General features: G+C 42.7%; 2 protein-coding genes across 2 annotated transcripts; one reads left to right on the plus strand and one right to left on the minus strand.

Annotated features, from left to right (window-relative positions):
* Positions 1-200: 200 nt before the first annotated feature.
* ddx43 (DEAD (Asp-Glu-Ala-Asp) box polypeptide 43) lies at positions 201-22422 on the plus strand. The gene is made up of 17 exons (XM_085477157.1): positions 201-598; positions 802-857; positions 2455-2572; positions 3892-4059; positions 4371-4452; positions 12021-12180; positions 16151-16269; positions 16434-16544; positions 16634-16775; positions 17682-17782; positions 17988-18075; positions 20178-20305; positions 20437-20546; positions 20720-20858; positions 20938-21025; positions 21886-22047; positions 22159-22422. The coding sequence occupies exons 1-16, from the start codon at positions 280-282 to the stop codon at positions 22030-22032; spliced, it is 2076 nt and encodes a 691-aa protein (XP_085333283.1). The 5' UTR covers positions 201-279; the 3' UTR covers positions 22033-22047; positions 22159-22422.
* Positions 22423-23453: 1031 nt separating this feature from the next.
* On the minus strand, positions 23454-27923 carry cgasa (cyclic GMP-AMP synthase a). Its single transcript, XM_085477158.1, has 5 exons — positions 26550-27923; positions 26251-26464; positions 25799-26056; positions 25232-25331; positions 23454-23804 (listed from the first exon to the last, which is right to left on the minus strand). Exons 1-5 carry the CDS (start codon positions 27480-27482, stop codon positions 23459-23461), a joined length of 1851 nt encoding a protein of 616 aa, XP_085333284.1. The 5' UTR covers positions 27483-27923; the 3' UTR covers positions 23454-23458.
* Positions 27924-27931: the final 8 nt, after the last annotated feature.

Here is a 27931-nt window from a genome sequence, read left to right on the forward strand (position 1 = left end):
TATAAGAAGACAAAGGAACATTGTGAATCTATAGCCTTCAACTCTCTAAACGGTAGGGTAATTAACAAATGGATATTTCTTAGGCATTCTTTTTATCTGAAATTTCACAATTTTCTATACAATTTAAGCCACGTCTGATGTAAATTTATGAAAAAGTTTTAGAAAAACTAACTTTTCGGGAAGGACGTTAACGCGGCGCCGTCCGCGAATTCACTGTTCGACCGTTAATTGCGCTTACTGAAGTAGTGCGTAGGTAGCTGTTGGGTAGCCAAGCTTAAAATGTCTGATTGGGAGGATGAGTACGACCAGGACGGAGTTGCTATCTACAAACCTGCTACAAAACCGGCTTCGGCCGATTGGAAATTTTCATGTAATGACCGTCAAAGGGAAAATGTTGTTTTCGGTGTGAAAAATGGAACCAAATTTGGAGCCCCAAGGGAGAGGAGAGCTAATCGTAGCGGCCCGGGTCCCGAGGTCAACAAGTGGGGAGGTGGAAGTGATGGTGGAGACCCCGGACGACAGACGACGTTTAGCAAAGAAGAGTCTTCCCGGCCTCTGACTATCACAGTGGAAACTACTTCAATTGGAAGAGTAATAGGTACGTTGTCAGAATTAATGCGGAGATGAAATTTACAGTAACAAGTCTTTCACAGTCTTAGCAAAGCTGCACTTAGTTGTGTTGTTAGCGTTAGCTTAGATTTGATGGTTCCGCGCGAAGAAGCTGTGTAGGTGATGAGGTTGGCCTATACCCTGGAGGTTCTGCAGGTTTAGACTCTAAAACACATTTTATTCTGTTAAAAGGTCGTGGAGGAGCCACAATCCGTGAACTTCAAGAGAGCTCTGGTGCAAGAATTAAGGCAAGTTGGTGATGTTGTGTTAAACTAGTACAACAAATCATGGGAAATCACAGTTTAGAAGCGAAAAACAAAAACTGCTTGAACTTTTAATTTGTTTAGATATGGTTATTTAACTTGGACTTGATAATGCCCTGATGACAATAAACACAATTTTGAGCCTTGAATGGATTCTCATTAACTTATCTTTTCCCTTCACCCCCTTTCCACTCTGTCCCCTCCCCTTTTCCAATTCTTATGAATTCATTGTATCACGTTTGGGTGCTTGGGTGTTGGGAGAGGTGTTAGGGCAAACAATGCTGTGCCTGGGCAACAATGCGTTTCCTCTTTCAGTCTTAGGGGGCAGCTATTTCCTAAGAAATTCCTTTGTGGTGCTAAATCAAACTCCCTTCTAAAACTGAACACCCGAAGTAAGAAGCAAAGCACACACTCAAAACTTGGGCCAATCTCAGGTTTATCAGCCTATTCTCAACATGTTCGCTAACAAGCTCAAATTCGGCATAAACCTGAGCATAATGTCAGCATGCTCAGAGTGAACTGCTGAAATATAGATTTGTCAACCTTTTCCTGAGGTTTTCTTTAAATGGGTTTACCTGGCTTGGGGAAGGAATAAGAAAGCAGACTGAGGGAATATTGTAGTTGCCAACTTCCACCTACCAGTTTATGTGTGGTGGGCCCATACCTTTAAAATCCAATAAAGTTCTGCCATAAATTGGGAAAACATGTACATTTTTTTTGCTCATTTTTAACTGTTAAAAAAAATGATCATTCTACTTTATTATTTAGGTTACATGCCTAAAAGATTTAGATTTCCATTGATAGTATCAGCTGATATTGGCTATTTACCAGTCTGTTGCTATCTGCATTATGAAAACCAGTAAATCAAAACATTTTAGAAAAGACAGGAGAAATGCCCTTCAACCATGTTATCAGTGATGTTTCGTAGTTTGTCCACCAGAGGGTACTGTTTATCTTCTCTGTTAGTAATGATCAACAACCAGCTGATTCAAGCAGAGTGTAAACAAGGTGAATGATATTCAGGGAAATATGTCATGGCTCTGAAAGGTGGGGAAAAGCATTTTAAATGGCCAAATATCAGTAAAGTGGTCTTAAAAATTGTATTATGATCAGGGTGTGTGTGTGTGTGTGTGTGTGTGTGTGTGTGTGTGTGTGTGTGTGTGTTCAGAACTGCAATATATTTTAAAATGTTCTTAATATTTTGTCCCCCATGTGTATTTTCAAGTCTCAGATTATAGATGTTAGATTCTAAGTGTTAGAAACACATATAATCCGAGTGCATGAAGTTTAAAATGCCATCAAGCCATCAAAGTTGCTATCCAATGGTAACTTCTGGTACTGACTGTAAATGATAAAAGATATAGTTTTTAGCTCTGTTTCTAAAAGGCTTGAACACAAAATATATTGAAAACTTATTGGGAAGATGAGTCAAAATGGTAGTATTTTTAGAACGAGTGAGAAGTTTAAAATCCCGCAGCCAAATTTACTAAAAATGTGAATATCAGAACTAATTCAGTGCACAGGAAATATGTAAGACGTTATCCTTGTACCATCTTTGTTACTATTCTGTTTGTGTTTTCAGATAAACAAGGGAGGTTATGAAGGTGAGGTAGTCATTTTTGGGTCCACTGCAGCACAGCAGAAGGCCAAAGAGATGATCGAAGACTTGGTGGCAGAGGGCAACTCCCAATATTGTAATGGTGTGAAATTTATTCATTTGAATTTCTTTTCTTTTAGAAAATGATGATGTTTTCAAAACAATTTTCCTTGGGATTCTTGGTTAATATTTTTTCCACTAACATTTTTTTTTAATTCACCAAAAAAGGAAATTGTTTTTAGTACAAATACTATATAATATACTTTTTTTTTATTGTAAATTAGAGCCATTTTAAGTTAATACAGTGGACAAGAATTTGTTTTGCTTTCTGTCTGACCCAACCTTTATATTTCTGAGATGAACATAAATCTGAATATCTCCTTCACAGCATTTAATTCCACCTTTATTTTGCTCATAGTGAGAGTTGTACCTAAATAAGAAGCCTGTGTCAGTTGAAGCAAGATGTTATGTATATCTGAGCTTTTGTCCCATAGATTGCTACATAAGGTTCTGACTTTTGCTGATATGCAGTTGTATCACATTTCATTACTGCATTCAATTCAATTCAGTTTTATTTATACAGCGCCAAATCACAACAACAGTCACCTAAAGGCGCTTTACATTGTAAGGTATACCCTACAATACTACATACAAAAAATCATATGACCCCCTATGAGCAAGCACTTTGGTGACATCGGGAAGGAAAACTCCCTTTTAACAGGAAGAAACCTCTGGCTTGACTCAAGCTTCCTCACAGTGTTACTGGAGGCCAAGTTAATGCCATCCAGAGTAAGAATTTGGTTAGATACCATATCTCTAAGATTTTCAGGGCTGAGTACAATAACCTCAGTTTTATCTGAATTTAAAAGCAGAAAATTAGAGGCCATTCAGGTCTGTATGTCTTCAAGACATTCCTGCAGTTGAACTATTTGAGGTGTGTTATCTGGCTTCATGGATAAAATGTAAAGTGAAAATGTTTGCTATGTCTTCTGATGATACTGCCTAAGGGAAGCATTTATAATGTAAACAGAATTGGTCCTAGCACTGAACCCTGTGGAACTCCATAATTAACCTTAGTGTGCGAAGAGGACTCCATTTAGATGAACAAATTGGCGTCTATTAGACCTGTAATACCTGCAGCGTGCTCTAATCGTTCTAATATAATATTATGGTCAACAGTAACGAACGCTGCACTGAGGTCTAGCAGGACAAGCACAGAGATGAGTCCACTGTCAGAGGCCATAAGAAGATCACTTGTAACTTTCACTAAAGCTGTTTCTGTGCTGTGATGGGCTCTGAAACCTGACTGAAACTTTCCAAATAAGCCAATCCTCTGCAGATGATCTGTTAACTGTTTGAAATGAATGATATGAATTTTTGATTCTTAGTGAATGACTATGAAAATATGCATTTTCTTCTCAGGTTCTCGCAGAGGACAAGAGTATGGAGGAAGATGTGGAGGGGAAAAGAATGGCTCTGTCTGGTCTACTGCTGAATTGCAGGCTGCAAATGTTGTCCAGGACCGTCCATCCATAGACTGGGACGCCATCCGGGAGAACAAGGAGAAGTATAAGGAGCTCAAGTGGAAGGGTAAGTGATCATATTTGTCAAAAGGGCACATGACTTCTTATTCAAAACTATTTAGCTATTGATATAGCTTAATTTGGCATTATTGTAGGATAATTGATTAGAAATTAAACCGTGCGCTAAAGTTAAAGACTTTTGTTTTTTTTGGTGTTGGGGATGGAAATTGTGAACCCCATGCACATGTGCCATACCTATAAAATGGCTAAAATCGTACAGTTTATTAATGCTAAGTTACCCTCAAATATGTAAACATAAATTTGCAAATATAATTATCCAAAGCTAAACTTATTTTGTGATATTGTTGCTTTCTTCAGACATCCCACCTATCAAAAAGAAGTTTTACACTGAGGCACCGAGTGTGGCCGTACTTACAGCAGAGGAAGTTGGTGAATGGAGGTAAATCTTAGTGGTTCTTGGTCATATGCCCATGTACTTCCATATGACAGGGTTTTACATGTATAAACAAAATTTAAGCCAGTTCAGAAAGGAAGATCTCCTCTGTGCTTTTCATGATGTTATAACACCAGCCATAAAAGACTTAGGTTACCATGCTGACAACAATACCTTAAGTTTGTGAATGTGATAACTCAATTTATAGCAGAAGTCTTTCTACTAAAATCTTGAGTATCTCAGTGACCTTGACCTTAAGGTCAGAGGTTAGGTTTTCTGAAAATCTTATGAATGCCGTAACTTGAGAACAAAGCTCATTTCTGCTGCTTGTATCCATGATCTCATTCTTTCGGTTCTTTTGGTCAATACCCAGAGCTCGTGACCATAGGTGAGGGTAGGTAGGGTAGATCGACCAGCAAATCGAGAGCTTTACTTTTACACTTAGGTTTCTCTTCACCGTAACAGACAGCGTTTGCATCACAGAAGCCATCTGGTCAGCACCAATCCCTCATGAGCAAGGCCCAGAGATTAACAGAGCTGTGGCATTTCTCAACAACAGTGCTCCACCTGGTGGCAGGTGGCTCCATAAAATTTAAGACTCAACAATTTACCAGCATTTGGGCATCAATTAAAATGTTGACAGTTACATTAAACGACTAGTACGTCTGGTAGCCACTGGTGACATTAGCAACAATTAGTTGACTACTCGCGCACATCCCTAGTTCAAATACAAACGGACAGTCTCCAAGTGGTTGGATTTTTCATCCAAAAACTGCTGTAACATTACTTTTGTTGGACTGTTTTTCCTCAGCAAGAAGGGTATGTGGTGGGTTTATCTAAATAACTACTTTTTAGAACTCTGCTCTCTGGCTTTATGGGTTGTGCCTGTGATCATTCTCTTTCTAAAATCTGCCCTTGATTGAGTGGAGTCTCCCACTCTGACTTTCTTGGCGTTTTTATATTTGGTACATTTTGAATTTGGAGCACCTTCCCCTTAATGTCTGTGCTTTTATTTTTGTATGTGCTTTTTATCTAATGGCATAAATTTGACACTGACAATTAGGGCTGTGCGATATGACCAAAATCTCATATCCCAATATAAGAATTCTATCGTCCGATAACGATATAAATCACAAAAATGTAACATTTTCTGTAAATTCTGTGAATCTCGGGCGGCTCGACTTGCGGGAAGTGTTTCCAGCTGCGCGTCATGTAGCTGGAGTCGAGTGTTTTAACCGATGCATGAAACGATTAGTTATGTCTATAACTTCTGTTCCCTGAAGGAGAGGAACGAGGTACAACACATAAGTATGGGATATCACGCCCTCGCGTGTCCTGGCTGAAGAAACCTTTATTCACGCCTTTACGGCAGATGACGTGTGATGACACGCGCAAGGCCCCGCCCGCACATATAGCCGCTGCCATCACCGTCATCCCTCAGTTCGATAGCCGCTCTTCACCGAGCCAACTGCCCAGTGGGGCCACCCTGTGTTGTACCTCGTTCCTCTCCTTCAGGGAACAGAAGTTATAGACATAACTAATCGTTCCCTTTCAGTCGATTCACTCGGTACAACACATAAGTATGGGACCTATATACACGCCCCGCAGAGCAGCCACCGAACCGGAACGGGACCACCACATCCTTAGTGAGTGGTAGACCCAGCAGAAAGGACAGCATGAGCCACCGAAGGGGCTGTAACGTCCAACCGATAAAACCGCACAAAAGTGTGCGGCGACGCCCAATTAGCCGCTGCACAAATACCAGCCACAGGCACCCCTCTAAAAAGAGCCCATGAGGTCGCCATCCCCCTGGTGGAATGAGCTCCCACCCCGTGGGGCAACGCAAAACCTCCGGTGCTGTATGCCAGCGAGATAGCTTCTACAATCCAGTGGGACAGCCTCTGTCTGGACAGAGCCCTACCTCTATTCGGATTAGCGAAGCAGACAAACAACTGGTCACACAAACGCACATCCCGAGTGCGCTCAATGTAGGTGCGCAGTGCACGCACCGGACAAAGAGAATGCACCCTCCTCTGCTCCTCAGATTCAAAAGGAGGGGAGCAAAAGCTCAGCAACTCAAACTCCATTGAACTATAAGATGCAGGCATGACCTTGGGAAGATAGGCGGCATTCGGACGCAATACGACCTTGCGGCCATCAGGAGAAAACTGTGTGCAGGCAGGATGCACAGACAGCGCATGAAGGTCCCCCACTCGCTTCGCCGAGGCCAAAGCGAGAAGTAATGCGGTCTTATACGAAAGAAGTTTCATATCTACCGACTCAACGGGTTCAAACGGAGGGCCACAAAGGGCCTCCAGCACCAAAGACAAGTCCCAAGCCGGGACACTGGACTTAAGCACGGGCCTCAGCCGGCGAACCCCTTTCAGAAAACGCACGGCGAGGGGATGCGCACCTGGTGTCACCCCGTCAAAACCGATATGACAAGCAGATATAGCCGCTAAATAAACCTTGATCGTCGAAAACGAAAGGCCTTTATCTAACAGCTCCTGCAGGAATGTCAAAACATCCACAATAGAGCACTGAAATGGGAGAGTGTGGCGGACCTGGCACCATCGCTCGAAGGCTCGCCATTTGTAAGCGTACAAGCCTCTAGTAGACGAGGCCCTGGCGCTCTGAATCGTCGCTACCACACTAGGTGGCAGACCCTTAGCAACCAAGTTTAACCTCTCAGCAGGTAAGCATGAAGGTGCCACAGATCCGGGCGCGGATGAAACACTTCCCCCCCCGCCTGAGAGAGGAGATCCCTGCGGAGAGGAAGCTGCCAAGGACTTGCTGCAAGCAGGCTGATTATTTCTGCATACCACGACTTCGCGGGCCACCAAGGGGCCACCAGGATCAGAGAGAGGGAATGCCGACGCACCCTCTCCAGAATTGGAGATATCATTTCCACTGGGGGAAATGCATACAGGAGCACGTCTGGCCATTGGTGCGCTAGCGCGTCCAAGCCCAAGGGTGCATCGTGGTCGATTATGGAGAAGTACAGGGGGCAGTGAGCATTCACCCTGGAAGCAAAAAGATCTATTTGCGCCTCGCCAAATAGATCCCAAATCTGAGCCACTATTGAAGGGTGTAACCTCCATTCTCTCACCAGAGGACCCCCCCTGGAGAGAAGGTCCGGCCCCAGGTTCAGGTGGCCCGGGACATGGGTGGCTCTCAGAGTCAGAAAATGAACACTGCACCATAACAGCAGAGAGCGAGACAGCTGCAACAGGGGAAGAGAGCGTGTTCCTCCCTGCCTGTTTATATAAGACACCACTGTTGAATTGTCCGTCCTGACTAAGACATGCTGGCCCTGCAGGACTGGACGGAAACGCTTTAGAGCTAAGAACACTGCTAACAGCTCTAAGTGGTTGATGTGCAGCTGGCGCTGAGCCGCGGACCAGATCCCTCTCACTGACGCACCCTCGCACAGCGCTCCCCACCCACTTAGGGAAGCATCTGTGGACACCACCTTGCGAAACAACACCCTCCCAATCCGAGAGCCCTGGTGCAGTAGCCCGGGCTCCCTCCAAGGACGGAGAGCTAGCATGCAAGACGCAGTTACCGGCAGCCTCCTCCGGAGGTGACGCGAAGCACACAAACGGTGAGAGAGAGTCCAGCGTTGAAACGCTCTCATTTTCAACAGCCCAAGCGGCACTACGGCGATCATAGATGCCATCATGCCCAACAAGCGCAATATCGTCTGGAAACGCAGTCTGCGTCCCAGCTGAAATTGAGCGAGGCAGCGATGAAACGCGGCCACTCTGTGCTCTGACAACCGTGCGCGGCTGGAAAGAGAGCATATTTCCAGACCGAGAAAAGCGATCTGTTGACCTGGGATTAGCGAGCTCTTCTGAAAGTTCACAGAGAACCCCAGTGTCTGAATGTGTGACAGAACCCGCGACAGCTGCGTCTCCGCCTGTTCTCTGGAGCAAGCCACGAGAGCCCAGTCGTCCAGGTAGGCCAAGATGCGGATGCCCCTCTTCCTGAGGGGCGCTAGCGCTGCCTCGGCACATTTCGTAAAGGTGCGGGGAGCGAGCGACAGCCCGAACGGCAGCACTAGGTATTCGTAGGCTACGCCCTCGAATGCAAACCTCAGAAACTGCCTGTGTTTCGGGTGTATAGCGACATGAAAATAAGCATCTGTTAGATCGATTGTCGCAAACCAATCTCCCGGGCCGACTGCACTCAGGAGCTGTCTGAGTGTTAACATCTTGAACCTGTACGTTCGCAGGTACGTGTTCAAGACTCGCAGGTCGAGGATGGGACGAAGCCCTCCCCCTTTCTTCGGAATGACAAAATAACGGCTGTACCAACCTTTGTCCGTCTCCGAAGCGGGGACTATTGCTCTCTTCAGTAATAGCGCCTGTATTTCCTCTCTGAGTACCAAGGCTGCCTCGGGGTTGACAATCGTGTTCACGACTCTTTGGAAACGAGGCGGCTTGACCCGGAACTGCAACCGGTAACCCATGGCAACGGTTTGCAGCACCCACGGAGAGGGGGCGCAAGCGCGCCACTGAGGGAAGTGAGCAGCCAGCCGGCTGGCCTGCAGCACTGACGGCGGGGCGCCGTCGCCCCCCAGTGTGTCTGCAGGGGACTGCATCCCCTGCCTGACCTGGCTCATTTCGCCTGCAGGTTGAGCATTTGAGATTGTTTGAGAGTAAACAACACTCTTTATTGATTGCAACATGGGAACATGTACATTTATACATTTTGTTGGGTGCACCTTTTCCGGGGCATAACAATGAAAAACAGCGGGAACACTCGATGTGGTCGCTTGAACATTCAACACATCTGAACCGTGTGCAGGGGTTATGTGCTTGGGAGACCGCGATCGGGAAGTGCAGCGCCTTCTGGGGCTGACAACCTGAACAGAACTTAAGCGGCACCTCTTGTGCGGCAACAGAGGGGTAAGAGCAGCGTCTCCCTGCTGCCGGATCCCTTCCCCACTCGCAATCACAGCTAGGAGGGCTGAGGCTTCTTCCTCCCGGGCGTCGGGTCCCGTCGGGGGCCCGGGGGAGGGCCTTTGCCCCAGGCCGACTGGCGTGGAGCTCGGGCCGGAGTACGTGCTCTCGCCGGCGGCCCTCCCACTCCAGCAGTGGGCGCCGGTCTCTTGCCAGCTGTCAGAGGAGCGGCGGGCCTGTGAGAGCTAGCAGTGGGCTTGGGCTGGGGCTGGCGTCTGGGGATGATGTCGCGCAGAGCTTCCGTCTGCTTCTTCCTCAGATCGAATCTAGCCTGAATGGCTTCAAGTGAATGTCCGAATAACCCAGCCGCAGACACTGGTGCGTCCAGATACACAGCTCTGTCTCTATCAGGGACGTCGGAGAGGGTCAGCCACAGGTGCCTCTGCGCCACCACTGTCGAAGCCATCCCTCTGCCCAGGGAGAGCGCTGCACAGCGAGACGCACGGAGGATGTAATCCGTGGTGACTCTAACCTCGTTAAGAAGAGGTGACAGCGGGCTGTCCTCCGGAACCAGCGATCCAAGCTCCGCCAGGCACATTGCTTGGTACGTCTGGAGCATGGTGACGGAGCTCATGGCTCGAGCGGTGCCGGCCTGAGCCCGATAAATCTTCTCCAGCTGCGAGGCCGAGAATCTGCAGTGCTTGGACGGCAGAGTTGCGGGGCCACCGACACCATGGTTATGGGACGGGGCCAGATAAGCAGCCAGAGACGGCTCCATAGGGGGTGGGTTAGCTAAACCAGCTCCCTCGGCGCCGTCCAATTCCATGTACTGTCCATAGCCGGGCACAGTGACGCGGGTAGACAGAGGTTTGTCCCATGACCCTGTTAGCTCGCAGAGAAAGTCTGGGAACATGGGGAGGCAGTTTTTGGCCGTTGCGGGCTCCGGTGGAAGGAAAAAACCCGCAAACCGCGACGGCTTCCGAGCTGGTGGAGGAGAGGGCCAGTCCACCTGCAGCTTCTCAGCGGCACGGCGAAACAGGGGGAAAAGAGAGGTGTCATCGTGGCCGACCGGCGCAGCAGCGGCGGCATATTGGGTCGACAATGAGCTCTCCTGCTCATCCTCCGACAAACCATGGATGTCCAGGCCGATGTCCAGCACGTCATCGTCTTCCTGGGGAGCGCTGGCGGGCTTCAACCCAGGCTGAAGCCCGTCAGCGCTCCTGCATGGTTCCGGTCCGTCATCGGCTAACCCGTCAACGTATTCCATGTGGTCAGCCCAGCTAATCGCGGGGACATCGACCTGAAAATTTTCGTCTTCGGACTCGGACGAAGCCGGGGCTCCAGACTCGGAAAGAAGAGGGTCATGCCGTGCGACAGCCGAGCGTCCCAGCACTCTTTCCACAAACGTCACCCGTCTTTCCAGGGTCGAGCGTCGGAGCTGGCGACAAAACGCACAAGCTTCGGGCTCCGTCAACGCTCTCCTAGCGTGGACGATCCCCAGGCAGACAGGGCAGGCATCGTGCTGGTCGCTGTCGTGCAAAGAGAAACCACATCCCTGAGGACAGGGGCGAACAGAAGATTTCTGCTTTGCTCGCTTCGGTTTGGAGTCCATTCCCAAAACGCAAAGCGAAACGCTGCACAAGAAAAACTTGAAAATAGCGCTCCGCGGGCAGCCTACGCACCAGCTGGGCGGTGGAGGCTAACACCAACAGGGGCAGTTAAGCTAGGTTCAAGTTGGCAGACAACGGAGCTAACTAGCAGTAGCTAGCTAGCCCAACTCAGCAGAGGTGTTCTCAGCGAGGTGAAGAGCGTAAGAACTGAGGGATGACGGTGATGGCAGCGGCTATATGTGCGGGCGGGGCCTTGCGCGTGTCATCACACGTCATCTGCCGTAAAGGCGTGAATAAAGGTTTCTTCAGCCAGGACACGCGAGGGCGTGATATCCCATACTTATGTGTTGTACCGAGTGAATCGACTGAAAGGGAACTATACATTTTTAGACATAAGTTGTAAAGGCCGCCGTTTTCTTTGTGAGTATTTATTACACGGCGTGCTGCGGGGAAAAGCCTGTTCTAACGTTTGAGTCTACGGTTTATTTTTTAGCATCTGGTGGCTCTTTTTTACTTCTCATCCGTAAATAATCTGCTCTTTCACGTGATTCAGTTTATTTTGAAAAGTCTCAACAGGATCTTGAGCTTTATTGTGAAAGGTTTATGTGGAACATAAACAAGCGGACACGCGATGCTGTTACCGTCGTTGTTGTTAACCACAACGCATAAAAACAGGCGCTTGTCCGTCCGTAGTGTGGTTATATTACATATAAGAGAAAGAGAGAACTTTAAGAAATTAATATAGCCACAACAGTGACCATCAAAATGATGAAAAAATATTGCCGTAAAGTTTATTTTGCGACACCACGAAACAAACGATAGCGTAAAATGAAACGATAGATGTTTTTATATCGTCATCCGATATATATTGTTATATCGAACAGCCCTACTGACAATTGATCACCTTTTAAAAGAGGATGGAAAAAAATACACAGTTATTCAATTTATTGTCATGTTTCTGATATTTAACCTGGAACCAAACACATGGTATTCATCTGCGTTTAGCATGGTACTTGGTACTTTGAATCTGTTTTCATGTTTGTTTACACCTTTTCCTCAGGAAGGAGAACAACAATATCTTTGTGGATGACCTGAACGAGGAAGAAGAGAAACGGCAAATTCCCAATCCCTGTCGCACATTTCTTGAGGCCTTTGAGCTTTATCCAGAGATCATGGAAAACATTGACCGGGTTGGCTTCACCAAACCAACCCCCATCCAGGTATGATCGTGGCACCATAGCAGTTTTTGTTTGTTTGTTTGTTTTTTTATCAGTTTAACCATAGTTAAACTTATAAACTTATTAATAAGTTGTAATGATAAATATTTTGAATGTGCGAAATCAGATGAATCTGAATTAGCACAAATCTCTCTGTTGGAATTCTCAGATGTGTGTAAAACCAAATATTTTAGTGTGTTTTATGTGTAAAATGTTTCTTTGTAAACCAGGGAGATTCTTTACCTTATATGTTGTGTAAATGTGTTGTAGGTGGGTTTGGGAACAAATACTTTCAAATCTGTTAGTGTGTGTGTTGCAATGACATATGCACCTGTAGTGACATGCCCTGTTTCTGCTGTGGGTAAATCCAGTGTTTGACTTTAGTGTCAGCTTTAACAGGAACTCAGCCTATTTTATTATAAATTCTTGGAACTGAGCCAGTAACTGTTGTAGTCTTGCCAAGAAGCAGAACTGAAAATCGGTTGTAGGTGGCATCATGTGTAGTTTTCTTTTCTTTTTGTTTATTTAAGAAGGGGGGAAAAAAACCCTAAATTGCATTTTTTTCTCTCCGCACACACACAATACTACTTTCATTGAGTTCCTTGATCTAATCTTTTCATTTTTAAAGGTTTTCACTGTGTTAAACGTAATTCTAAGTTTTACTTCCAGTTTCTCACTAACTGAAGTTGCTATATAATAGGGCTGCCACGATTAGTCAACTATCAAAATCGTTGACGACTAATTTAATAGTCGACGCATCGTTTGAAGCTTTCTAAGATCCTGAAAGACGCAGGAATAAGTAAATGGCCTGTATTTGTATAGCACTTTACTAGTCCCTAAGGACCTCAAAGCGCTTTACACTTACATTCAGTCATTCACCCATTCACACACACATTCACACAGTGGTGATGGCAAGCTACATTGTAGCCAAAGCCACCCTGGGGCGCACTGACAGAGACGAGGCTGCCGGACACTGGTGCCACCGGGCCCTCTGACCACCACCAGTAGGCAACGGGTGAAGTGTCTTGCCCAAGGACACAACGACCAAGACTGTCCGAGCCGAACTGCCAACTCTTGAGCCACGATCGCCCCAGTAGGATAGTAGGATTTAAGACTGAAACAGAAGATGGCAGCAATGCATGTACAACGATGGCAGCTGACCTTAAACGCCAAAGAAGAAGCAGTCTCCGGTATCGTAGCTGTGTCCAAATTCAGGGGCTGCATCCTTCGTAGGCCACATTAAAAGGGCGATTACGTGACAGCGATGTGATGAAGGCTGTCCAAATTCAAAGACTCTTCAAAATGACAAATGCGTCCTACTTTTCCCCAGATTTCAAAGACTGGTCAGGTGTATCCTTTGTGGCCCAGCTCATCCCAGAATTAACGCAGCTCAGCCAATTCCAGTTTCCAGCAATGGCGGCAGCTACTTAGTTTTAATATTACCCTTTCTGCGTCACAAAATAAACTTAAGATATTTTCAGGCGAGAATGTAGTTGTGTTTACTTCAAATGTCTGTTCAATCTATCAAGACATCGCATATTTGCAAAAGTCCTCCGACATTTTCGGAGACAAGCTGACCGGGAGGTCAAGGCTCACTAGAGCCGGAAAGAACAGCGAACACAGACCCCGCAGTCTTTCGCTACTCAGGTTAAACATGATATATAAGTCACTCGGATAACTTAAAAATGAGTAAATTGGTTTGGCTCAGATTAAAGTTATAGTTTTTACACAGCTGAATAAACGTCAAACCAAAAACTGATTAAACAGAAGTATGAGATGTTAGAGAATTTACTCCAGTGTACTGTTATATTTGAGCGAGCAAGGAGCAGAGGACTGAGTTTATTAAACTCCACTGAAACAATCTGCAAATTTCATTAAAAATTTAATAAACTATCATCTTGTCTTTGCTTTTAGTTAGCGCATACCTTAAACACTTAAAGCTGTATGCTTTTTTTTTTTTTTTTTTTTGTGTGTGTGTGTGTGTGTGTGTGTCCTGTCTGGCCCTGTAGCAATCAGAATTATTGTCTGAAGGCCAAGAAAAATGCCCAACAGATTTACTTTCCCAAGTGGGCCTTTTGCTATACTGGCCCACTTGATTGTCATAGTTTATTTGATCTTTATTAGTTATTTTTATTCTAAGTTATTGTAATCAGGCCAGACTGGACTCGGGGACGGGAAAGAAAAACAAGAAGAAAAGTTCAGAAGAAAGTTAACAGAAGGAGAGGGAAAGAAAAAGGAGAAAAGAGAGGGAGAGAAAAGACAATGAAAATCTGCTTCATCACCCCCTTTTTTTTTTTTTCCCCCCCTCTTTTCCTGGATCACCTGTTGAGAAAAAAAGAAAACAAGCAGAAGAAGACTAGAGCAATAGAATAAACAACATCATGATGATCTATGGCAATATAACAGTAAATACTAAATGTAAAACATTATTGTGCAGCACGTAAGATCGACAGCGCACAGTGTGCTTTAAGGTAGGATCCAAAAAGGGTGTAGTTTGTGTGTGTGTGTGAGCACCCGTGTGTACACCTGTGAGCATGGACGCGCTTGTTTTTAAAAGATTCCTACATGTAATGATCTGTTAGAGGGTGTGGGCCGCCATAGCCCCGTCCTCCAGGGCATGAAGCAGGTATGGAGGAGATCAAAACTCCAGACATCCGGAGGCCCTCAGAAATGTTTAGCTTGTTGTTTCAAGGTCACAAATATCTTTAATTGAAAAAAGTTAAATCTGCATTTGTAAAATCAACCAGTGGTGACTAGAGCATCCCGTGTAGGTTGTTACTTGTTTTGGAACAGACAATATTTGGGTTTTTAATCAAAATTTAAAGAAACTGTTCAAAGTAAACATAAATAATGAGAGGTTTTGACATTACCCTGCTTCTCACATGCCTGAAGCATCCTTCAGTGACTGAGCACCTAATGTATGATAAGATTTAAATTATCCAAACATGGGGAAATTTGTGTATTACCACATCTCGGGTACACGTAGCAGAACGAAAGCAACAAAGAGTATACCGCAATAAAATAAGCAAAATGTAATTACAGTGAGCTCTGTCATGCTGGATTTCATTTTTATTACAATGGAAGATGTAGAGAATGGAAATGAGCAAGTAGTTGGGATGGCAGCAGAAATAGAGAGCAAGCCACTGAGCCAGTAACCGTTTAATAAAAGGATAAACACAGAATGCACTAGAGACTGATTTCGTTATCTGTTCTCATCCACCACAGGGGATTCAGTTTAATTTTATTTACAGTATCAGGGTAAAGTCCTTGCAGTGGCACAGACAGAAACTCAATCTTACCCTACCGGTAAGCACTGGGCAAGATGAGCTATAAATAATTTTATTAACAGTAATAAAACATTTCCCGCCCTTCACACTGAACCTACGCCATGGAGTACTTTGTGGAGTACTTTCTTTTCATACTTGGGTCACATCAGAATTCATGATGGTATGCTGCATAGGGAAATGAAACACCATCTCTCTTTCAAAGTTTAACTTTCATTTCCAGATTTAACTTTCATTTCACAGTAGGAATCTGGTCAGATTGAAAGCAATATTACATGTAGTGGAACAACCAGTTCTGTACAATGAATCACTATTTATAGCTCCACACTGCACAACAATGTAAGCACAAGCCTGCTGACATGATGTTGCAGTAATGACAAATACATACTTGCTTCAATATGTTCTTGGAGTTTTTTTCAGTTGCAGAATAAACAGTTTCTGTCTCTTCAACAGGAGGTTTCTAACATGCGACTAACCTAAACATATATTTTAAAATGTATCATTTTTTTTTATATATATCATTTAAAATGTTGTTTTTGTTCTTGCATAGTCTCCATATAAAAGATTTTGGGTAATCTTTATTTATTTATTTTATTTCTCACATGCTAACATTAAAGTTAGTCTTATACCAGATGTGGAGTTATATATGATGATGACTTTTTAAAATATAGTTTTTAATATTTCTTCAGTCTCAAGCGTGGCCAGTGCTACTGAGTGGCGAGGACCTGATAGCCATCGCTCAGACTGGAACAGGGAAAACACTGGCCTACCTGCTGCCGGGGTTCATCCACATGGATGGGCAGCCTGTGTGAGTGTAGAAAAACCTTATTTTTAGCACAATCTGAGTGTAACTGGCGCCACGTTCTCAAATAATAGATAGCGCTGTTTTGTTCAATTCCTTTCAGAAGAGGATACCTACAATAATTTTGCCTCTTCCTCTATTAAATCTTTATCTTTTTGTCCTTTGAGTAGACCTAGAGCTGAGCGGGATGGTCCAGGCATGTTAGTGCTAACTCCTACCAGAGAGCTGGCCCTGCAGATTGAAGCAGAGTGCAACAAGTACCGCTATAAGGGTTACAAAAGGTCATAAGTCACTAAAAATAAATTAAAATCAATGATCATGTGACGTAGAGAGGGCATGATAACGACTGTTCCTTCTGCATCTCTCTCAGTATCTGTATCTATGGTGGAGGTGATAGGAGAGGCCAGATCAACCTAGTGAGGGATGGCGTGGACATCGTGATTGCTACACCCGGCCGCCTCAATGACCTACAGATGAATGAGCTCATCAACCTCCGCTCCATAACCTACTTGGTCAGCTCTTTATGTCTATGCATGTTTGCTTTCCTCAAAGCTTGTGTTGGTCCACAGTGTAGAAAAAAAGCCCATGAAAGTGTTCTTGTAGCATTTGACAGGAAGCCTAATTAAATGCGTAAACAATAGGTGTAGAAATATCTGCGCAGGTCATAGCAAGGATCCACATCTAAAACTAAATCTAAAATTACCAATGTGTTAACTTTTCTAATCTGCAGCCAGCGAAAGGATTATCAAATTAAGAAGAAGGTAAAATCAGAGCTGTCTGTATGCAGATAAACTGTTGTTTGTGAAATTTGATTGATTTCTCATAGACTTAAAGTATCCCTTTCTAGTAGGCATACTTGCACGTAGAATGGATGGATTTATATTATAATGTATAAGTTTCTAGTAATTTGTGCCATAGTCTTATAGATTAAACTAGCAGTGTACACCATTGGTCCCCAACCCCCGGGCCTCGGACCGGTACCGGGCCACGAGAGTTGAGGCTCAGGGGTGAAATGTATGGTTTTCAGGGTTTTTATCGGTTTTCAGCATTATTTTTTTATCGTTAAGTCAGTTTTCCTGGGTCTTTTCACGTGTGTTATGAATAAATCTTCTTTTTTTCAGTTTTATTTTGTTGTATTTATCCGCGACACCTTAAAGGTCTGTGAAAATATTGTCGGGCATAAACTGGTCCGTGGCGCAAAAAAGCTTGGGGACCGCTGGTTTACACCATAATCAACCAGGCTTTTTTTGGGCCCAGAAAATTATACTTGTATACTTGAGGCTTGTAAACATGTAATCTACTGGCTGCTGACACATGGTGCATAGTAGGTGGGTTTTATTTTGTATATTTGGCGTACTCATGTTGTGTGTGTGGTGAAAACGAGATGCGCTGTCTTTAGTAACTACTCTTTTAAAAAGGTGCTGGACGAGGCTGACCGTATGTTAGATATGGGCTTTGAACCCCAAATTATGAAGATTCTTCTGGACATCCGTCCAGATCGACAGACTGTCATGACCAGGTATAAACAATTTGCCATCAGTTAATGATGAAACTGACCACATGAACACACAACACATCCAATTCAGGAACAAGTGCATTTAAATGGTTGACTTTAAACATGAAAACCATCAAGTATTGGTTGGTGTTCATCCAGAGTTGTAGAATATAATGTATGTATGGAAATTAAAACAACCTTTCTATGCCCGTTATTTCTCATGTTTCAGTGCAACTTGGCCCACAGGTGTGAGACGACTGGCCAAATCCTACCTAAAGAATCCCATGATGGTTTATGTGGGCACCCTGGACTTGGCTGTAAGTAGAAATGAATCCAATCAGTGATTTAAATGTCCTGACTAATTTTTTTTTTTTTTTTTTTTTTGTATATTGTCCCATCATAATCCCACCATAAGGTCGTCAAGTATAAGTTTATTTATATGGCACATTTACAACAGCTCATCCTTCAAACTACACTGAACAAAAATATAAACGCAACACTTTTGTTTTTGCTCCCATTCCCCATGGGATGGACGTAGAGACCTAAAATTCATTCCAGATACACAATAGAACCATCCCTCCCAAACAGTGGTCACAAATCAGTCCAAATGTGTGGTAGTGGGCACATCTGCTATATTGAGATAATCCATCCCACCTCACAGGTGTGCCACATCAGGATGCTGATCTGACATCATGAGTAGTGCACAGGTGTACCTCAGACTGCCCACAACAAAAGGCCACCCTGGAATGTGCAGTTTTGTCTCACAGCAAAATGCCACAGATGCCACAAGCAATGAGGGAGCGTGCAATTGGCATGCTGACAGCAGGAATGTCAACCAGATCTGTCGCCCGTGCATTGAATGTTCATTTCTCAACCATAAGCCGTCTCCACAGGCGTTTCAGAGAATATGGCAGCACATCCAACCGGCCTCACAACCGCAGACCTCGTGTAACCACACCAGCCCAGGACCTCCACATCCAGCAGGTTCACCTCCAAGATCGTCTGAGACCAGCCACCCAGACAGCTGCTGGAACAATTGGTTTACACAACCAAACAATTTCTGCACAAACTGTCAGAAACCGTCTCAGGGACGCTCAACTGCATGCCCGTCGTCCTCATCGGGGTCTTGACCTGACTCCAGCTCGTCGCCGTAACAGACTTGTGTGGGCAAATGCTCACATTCGATGGCGTCTGGCACGTTGGAGAGGTGTGCGCTTCACGGATGAATCATGGTTCACATTGTTCAGGGCAGATGGCAGCTGAGAATGTCCCAGTTCTTGCATGGCCAGCATACTCACCGGACATGTCACCCATTGAGCATGTTCGGGATGTGCTTGACCGGCGTATACGACAGCGTGTACCAGTTCCCACGAATATCCAACAACCTCGCACAGCCATTGAAGTGGAGTGGACCAACATTCCACAGGCCACAATTGACAATCTGATAGACTCCATGCGACGATGTGTTGCACTGCATGAGGCAAATGGTGGTCACACCAGATACTGACCGGTTCTGGGTCCCCAGACCCCCAATAGCGCAAAAAACTGCACATTCCAGGGTGGCCTTTTGTTGTGGGCAGTCTGAGGTACACCTGTGCACTACTCATGATGTCAGATCAGCATCCTGATGTGGCACACCTGTGAGGTGGGATGGATTATCTCAATATAGCAGATGTGCCCACTACCACACATTTGGACTGATTTGTGACCACTGTTTGGGAGGGATGGTTATATTGTGTATCTGGAATGAATTTTAGGTCTCTACGTCCATCCCATGGGGAATGGGAGCAAAAACAAAAGTGTTGCCTTTATATTTTTGTTCAGTGTAAAATGCAATTGAAATAAGTAAAATGCACAACAATGATGAAATAAAAATATAAAAGAAAGAATAATACAAGACAATACAAATAACTAAAACAACAATGACTAAGGCTGTTAAAACAAAATGCTTGGGTCAACATGTGCTAAAGACAGTCCATAAAAATGTATCCTCAGTAAAGATTTACAATGTTCCAGGGTTTGCACAGCACTAATATTTAGAGACAGACTATTCCAGAGTCTGGGACCTACCATGGAGAAGCCTCTGTTGCCACAGGATTTAAGTTTAGACCGTGGTTAACATTAGTTTTGAACTGGACCTCATGGTTCTTTCTGGAGTATAAATAAATACAGCTAGGATAGGTAAGATGGATGAATTAGCAACAATCAAACTACTGTATTTCACATGGTTGTTTAGTGACTTAAAAACTAAAAGTTAGCTGGATACTGGAGAGATGGTTTCTGTCTGACTTTTGCATGTCTGACAGTTGAGAATTTGTTCATTTATTCTTGGCAGACATGTTATTTACTTTAAAGTTCTAAATAGCGTATGCCCGTTTGGATTCTGTTTACATGCTTCCTGTGTTTCTATTCTTGTCAGGCTGTTAACACGGTGCAGCAAACAGTGCTGATTGTTCGCGAAGAGGAGAAAAAGTCGTATCTGTTTGACTTCATCAGAAACATGCAACCGGAGGAAAAAGTAATCATCTTTGTTGGCAAGAAGCTTGCGTAAGTGCGGAGTTGGTTCATAGTTGTGGCTGTTCACCACTGTTACATTTGGATAAACACACATCAGCATTGGTACCCACTTTAATCGCTTGTCCTTTGTTTTGCTCGTTTCCATTTTTGTTCAACATCAGAGTTGATGACCTGTCCAGTGATATGTGCCTTCAAGGTTTGGCTGTGCAGAGTCTCCATGGTGACCGTGAACAGTGTGACCGTGAAGAAGCTCTCAAGGACTTTAAAAACGGTATGTAACGTGAAGGGAAAAGTGCTTTGAAAAATAGTCTGCATGGCACTAGCAGAGAAAATGGAAACACATTTTTGTGTGTAGCTGGTGGTCTTATTTTAAACTAAAGACTACCACAAATAATGGCTGTTGGATCGAAGTTATGACAGAATAAGTGTTGTATCTTTTTCCAGGTCGAGTTCGTATCCTCGTGGCCACAGATTTGGCATCTCGAGGGTTGGATGTCCATGACGTAACACACGTCTTCAACTTTGACTTCCCACGTAACATCGAGGAATATGTTCATCGTGTAGGTCGCACTGGCAGAGCAGGGTAAGAGAGTGTGCATGCAGACTTTACTGCCAGGCTGTGCTTGTGCTAGCTTGTGATGTTGATGCATGTTTCGTTTCAGACGTTCAGGTGCTGCTGTGACCCTGGTGACAAGAGAGAACTGGAGAATGGCACCTGAGCTAATTCCCATCATGGAGCGAGCAGGACAGGTTGGCAAAAACATATTTTGCGTTGACATAAATACACTTTTGATTGAGTAGACTTTTTTTTTTCTCCTTCAAAATGTAACATAATTCCTGAGAATTCTGTGCATGTGTACTTATATTATAATACAGCTGACAAACTGATAGTCTTTTTTTTTTTTTTTTTTTAATTCTTTATTTCTAAACTATTACTTCCCGAAGGTGATTACAGGCATTAATCAACACAATTTACAAGGGAAAAACAAAACAAAATGAAAGAAAAAGAAAAAAGAGAAGGGGAAAAAAAAAAAGAAAAAACAGTCGGGAGTGACCAGTTAGCTAGGTTGGTGGTTTCAAGCTTTGAAAAGAAGATTCGGCTTATGGGTATTGGCATATAGGACCCACTTATCCCAACACAAATGGAACCAACCCACCCTGTCATTGACATAAGCTGTTACCTCCTCCATCCTATAAATCTCTAGCGTAATTTCCCACCATAATGACAAGGTCAGTATATCTTGCAAGGACCATTTCTTAGTTATACCTTTCTTACTTGCAACAAGTAAAGCTCTTAACAGACATGTATCATTTTTAGACCAGTTCTGCGGTATACAACCAAAAAAGATTGTCTTCATGTCCAAAGGGAATGTACAGTCAAAAATGCCTTGTAATGTACCATGAATGTCTTTCCAGTAGGTCCGTAGCAAAGAACAGTCCCACATAATATGGGTGTGATGTGCTCGTTGGTGTCCACAGTTTCTCCAACACACAGGAGGATTCCCATCATAATGAGCCTTTTGATACGGAGTAATAAGGAACCTTATCAAAGACTTCCATCCAAATTCCCTCCAGCTAAAAACTGATAGTCTTAACAAATCCTTTTGCAGGATATCCCAGAGGAGCTGTTGCTTATGGCAGAAAGGTATCAAAAGCACAAGAAAGAGAAGGAAATGTCCAATCCAAGGGGAGGACAGGGGCGAGGAGGAGGGAGAAGAAATGGTGGAACAGACCGCGGCCAAAACTGGGGGTTCTAATACAGAGCTCTCCATGTAAGTTTTCCCGCCATGTTCCTCCACCTTACTCTGACAGGAATTAACAGTCAAATTACTGTATTTCACATGGTTATGAGAATGTTCATTTTCTTATCCTTTTCTCCACAGGCTGGAGCAAGGTCTCAATCTACCTGTGTTATTTCTTTTTAATGTGCATTTCAGTTCTTTATTTTCTGTTATTGAAAGGTTTGCTTGCTGGATTATATCTATGATCATTTGGCAACTTGCACCTAATTGTTTTCTTCTCTTAAAAGACTTTAAAATGCACATTTTTCTCTGCCATAAACTTTTCTGTCTGTTATCATTCAGAATATTTTGTGTTATCTCTTGGTTGTGGAAAGTTTAATAAATTGTTATCTTAAAAAGAAATGACATGTTGTGCATGCATTAATGGCTTCTTCCTTTAGAACTTAACCATAGAATTGTGGTAATAATTGAATCTACTTTCTTAATTGCCTATATTAATGGTCAAAAATTACATGGACACTGTTGGGGGTAAATGCTCATAATTTGGGGGGGAAATAATAATATCATGGAAAAAGAGAAAAGTCAGGTCTTTTGGAAAAAAAAATTGTCAAACAGGAAGTGATGGTTTGCGTTAAGCTCAACAGCTTGTCTGCTTTACTTGCTCAAGATGTTTAGTCTGCTGACCACATCAGTTTACTTGGAGATCTGATTTATAAGAAAATCTAAGCACAAACACTGCTGTTCATTCCTATAAAAATGTGTATTTCAAAACTTAATGAGTCAGCTATGTTATGCCAGTCTGATGGCTAAATCTAAAATAGAAGTGCAAAAACTGAGCCTGTCAGCACTTGTTGTAAGCAAGCTGAAAAATTGTGCGTTTATTGTCCTCAATCACTACGTTTTTTTTCAGCCCCAGTTAAGATGCCATTCTAAGGTGTATATATTTTACAAATAAGAGGTATCGTCTGGCTTCACAATAAAGTAAAAGTCAGTTAACAAAGCTTACAAATGTAATGTGTTTTTAATATGTCAGCTATTAATCAGCAAACGACATCACCTTTTCATTGACCATATAAAGCGATACATTTAAGGATTCAGTCAGAATATAATAAAGAAACATGTAATAAGAAAAGTATATTAGTACTTGTGTTATTGTTCTCCTAAATCTCAATTTACGAGTAACATTTCTTACAAATGGGTTGCAAACCAGAAAACAACAAAATCACATCAAAACTCAAAGCTGCAAATTAAAGTTTCAACTGTACAGATATGATTAAGGGGAAATAAGATAACTAAAACTAAAGCAATGAAATCGGTAAAACAAACTGTATTTGCATAGTTGCTGGATTGCCTGTGCTTATTTGAGGCATTGTAAACACAATGGGACTTCCCAAAAAAGTTGATTCTGTTTATTTGGATGCAGCATTTGATTGTGCATTAATTAATTTCCATTTTTAAGTTGTTCCCTAAAAATAGGAAAGCCTTTCCGGCGTTCCTCCCTGATAGCATCGGACAGACCTTTGCAAACTCTAATACCAGAGAACAGGTTCTGACTTGGAATGAAAAAGTTGCATAGTTGACCATTTTCCAAGTAACCTTCAAAGTCCTGCAGGAGCACCTGGAAACAGTCGCTCAGGTCTGAGACTCTCCACTTGTTGTCATCAGTTCGCAAGCAACAGGCATGTAAGAGTGTAGTTTTGGCATGATAAGAGCAAAACTTGTCAAATGAAGAATCCCTTTCCTTCAGCAGATGTAGCAGGTGCTTTAGGAGTTTCAGACAGGACTTTCTGTGTGCAAGGAGAAAGATACAGAGATTTTGGGACCTTGGATAATTAAACTTTCACAACATGACATTAGGTAAGAAATCCTTAAACGTATCAAACATTTTCTTCAGTCTGCTTACTTTCTTGAGTTGAGAGATAGGTATATGTGCATAGAAATGGATGGATATAAGTGTCTAGAGATGGAGATATAGGGGTGTGTTTGTGTTTAATATAGAGCTGCAATGATTCATCCAGCAATTGAATAATAAAAAAAAAATCTTTGCTTCGATGCTTTGTTTAACACACGACTCTGTAGCGCACCCTTATCACCATGGAAATGCGGGCATGTCAGCTGCATTTGTGACAAAAAGCAAACCTGTAATAGAACTGTATTTAGGAGCAGTGAACGACTACAGAGTCTGCCGACACTAAACCTATGAGGCCCCCAGTTTTCAACAAAAGCATCGATAACACAAAAAGCTGCAATGATGATGACGCTGGCAAAGTTTAACATGAATCTGCAGTAAGCCTCCAGAAGTTGTATTAAAACATGCAGACAAACTGTTAACTTAGCCTGATACCATGTTTAAATTATACAGCTTAATGAAGGCTGACGACGTACATGAAACCGATACCTGCAGCAAGCAAAGGGGGGACATGAGGTTTACTAGATCAGATTAATTTCAGGGCTTTCACAACATTTATCAGATTGAAGGTGAAATGATATAAAATGATGTGTTAATTAAATTGCATTAATATTTGAGAATATGAAGAAACGCTTTTTCACAAGCCAATAAAAATGTACATGGGCCAATAAAACTCTGGACACTGAATTATTATTACTATTAAGTAACACCTGCACCATTATAACATTTGTTTTCAGCAGCACAGAAAGTATGCATCAAACTTTCCATCAACTATGGAATGCTGATATTCTCGCTTTTCTTTATTGCAGCCACCACATTCTCTTTTAAAGGCCTACAGATACAAACTCGCTCTTTGCTTGACCTCAAACACATAGGCACACACAGATGCACAAAAATTCGGAAACATGAATGCACAACAAATCTACCTCGTCAAGGAGATAAAACTTGTACTTGAAAGTATTTATATATTTTTGCATTTAAGAAAACGCTTTCTTTAAAACATTTAATTTAATATGGTGCATAAATACAATGAAAGGGTTTCGTTCTTTCTGTTGTTGTTAACAGATTTCAAAACATTGCAATTTCTAAAATGGAAACTAATTAGCAGTTCATTTTGGAAGACGTTTTCGCTTTTAAATGTCTATTATTGCTCATTAATAAGAAATAAGACAAGTAGTTATCCAATTAATAGACTCATGTACCAAACACCAACAAACCACATGGTTGGATGAATAATTTTTTTGCCATTGTGTTCATTTTCTACCAGAAAGCAATAATTTGGTTTAATAAGCATGTTGTTCTAACCTGCAGCAGTTTTCTCCACTTTGTTCACAGCAAGTCTTCTTTGATCCATGATTTTTCAGGATGGCCTTCTCAATGTGAGAGAATGAAACTCTCCAAACATCTGTATGTTAGAGATGACGGAAGAGAACAGGGAAATTTTAAGCTTTTTATACCATCATGAAAATTGCACATTTTGAACTGTAGTAACATTGGTCAAGTGTTAAAGGGGATTTCTGCTTCAGTGGGAAACCTACACCGTAGCTACGATATGACTGCCAAACCCTCTGAAACCCTATGCCATTACTTTATATATTACCCTTTCATAAATCCTGTTGACTACATTTTATTTACCAACGTAAGCAACGGTAATACACATGAAAATGCACAGAAACATTGAAAATGACTTTTTGGCACAACACTGACAACAATGTCAGCCACAAACATTCTAACCAGGATTCAGTTGTCTTATAATACTGTGTCCTTTCTCACTTCTACTGCAGTTAACAAAAACTTTATCTATTTCGTTCAGTGGCTCACAATCACATGATTTTTTTTTTTAATTCACTAATTGAGAGAGGTTAAACTTACCTTTATTACGGACACCATCATTTTCCACTGTACCCTTGCCCTCATATTTTGGGACCAGATAATATGGCTCTCGCTTGTAATCTTGCTTAACTTTATGCCCGAGCCAGCACTCTATTTTAAGGCCTTGGGTTGTGAAAGGCGGCCAGCTTGATTTAACCATAAGGCAGAGAACAACATCCAGCGAAATTGGGACTGATTGTACATGTGTGGTCAGGGTCACTGCTGGACAGCCTTTTTTCTTCTTGTCCACCTTCCATCCTGAAAGAACAAACAAAACCTAACTCCAGACATTCTATGGTACTGGATGCTGTATATTAATACATTACAATATAGAAAGCATAGATAAATAAGCATGTTAAATTAAAGGCCTTGTCAAATTGAATTCTTCCTCAGGCCCTTTTTTACTGTAAAATTGAAATTTCACTAAAACTAACTTAAACTTTGATACTTACCAGTAAAATTCTTGACACATTTCTTCACTTCTTCTCTGAACTCATTGAGCATCTTGGTAGCAGATAAAATGCCATTTTCTAGAAATCTTTCCAGATTCTTCTGGCCACGTTTTAATTCCACACTGTAAAATGCGCCATCAGTTCCAAATGGTGCAAGTTTCACCCGATCAACCAAGATGGGCAGCATGACGTCAAATTCATCGGGATTACAAATCTGTGCAACATACAAGTCATACATCAGATTGGACCACAAATCCTGTCCTGAGTTAATTGCGGGAACTCAGAGTGTAAAACCTTACCTTTAGATGTTCATAGTAGCTTCCTGTTTTTAGGGGTTCTTGTACGTCATTAAAGCTTAATGTATTTTGTTTTAAATGATTGATTATATTTCGTATTATCGCATTTATGACTTCTGCTGCGTTTGTTTTGTCAATCATTTTAATTTTCATTTTTTTCAGAGTTTCCTTAAGGATATAATCTGTTGAAGCTTTTTCTTCGGTCATGTCTTTCCTTTTTAAGTCCTCAGATTTTCCTGGTGCAACCTTTGTATCCTGCACAGCAGATTGTACTTCTACTTTTGGCTTGGCACCACAGGCTTTTGCTGGTGGCGATTTGGCTTTGCCAGCACATATTTCGGTTTTTGTGGTCTGTTCTGAAGCCTTTCTTGTATTCTTTGGAGTCTGTTGCGCTGCCTTTGATATCTTCTCAAAATATTGCTCATTTTGCATCTTTGCATCAAGTTGTTCTCTTAATCTTGGCTTGGTGCCACAGGCTTTTGCTTTGACAGTGTCCACAGAATCCTCTGTAGGATCTTTTAGCTGTATCTCAGTCATTTCTGATGGTTTGGCCTTCCTAACACGTGGATTTGTTTTTCTGGTACCCTCTGGCTTTACTTCCTCTTCAAGTCCTTGTGATTTTGTCCTGTCAGAACATCTTTTTGTTCTTGTGGTTTTTGGAATTTCCTTTTTCTCCAGTTTCTCCAGTGGAAGTTGTTCTGTTGACTTGGTCCTGGTCGCACAAGTTCTCTGCGCTCTGCTGTGTTGAGATTCTCCTCTGGCACTGTCAGGAGGAAACTTTTCTTCAGCTTTGTTTGGATTTTTCTGCTCCGCTTTCTTTGGTTTCTGTTTCGTTTGTTTTTCACTCTGCTTCCCTTCTGTTAAATCAGGAAAACTTACTTTAGTGCACTCAGCGTCGAGACTGTTTAGCTTGCGCGGTTTCCCTCTCCCAGCCATGACAGTGTAATGAATGAAACTTGTCTGCCAAGATTAATCCTTAGTGTGTCCTTTTATTGTATGAGAACACACCCCTTTACTTTGCCACACCCTGCCCTTATGTTGATTCAGCCTTTGACGTATACTCACCGGATGTAAACTGTGAGTGAAAGCTTTTCTGCAGGTCCTATTGCATGTAGTCCTCACGTACGCTATGCTGTGTGTATTGTGTAATAGCACAATCACTCGGTGAGTGCTGGGCTTATTACTTCCTGGATGATTGCTATTGGCCATAGGGTGAGGCTATAGCCTTCTAAGGTGCCGACACAGCACTGTGCCTGCAATTTTATAAACTTGATCTTTGTTTGAAATTCTTATTAGTTTCTCTTTTATTTCTATATCAATAGCTACATCTTGTGGATAGAAAGGTGTATTGCAGATATTGTGTCATATTTTAAGAATCTTAAACT

The sequence above is a fragment of the Copadichromis virginalis genome, linkage group LG13 (genome assembly GCF_057382275.1).
Source record: "Copadichromis virginalis isolate Kocher_CV1m ecotype Utaka linkage group LG13, C_Virginalis_male_GT1.1, whole genome shotgun sequence".
NCBI lineage: Eukaryota > Metazoa > Chordata > Actinopteri > Cichliformes > Cichlidae > Copadichromis > Copadichromis virginalis.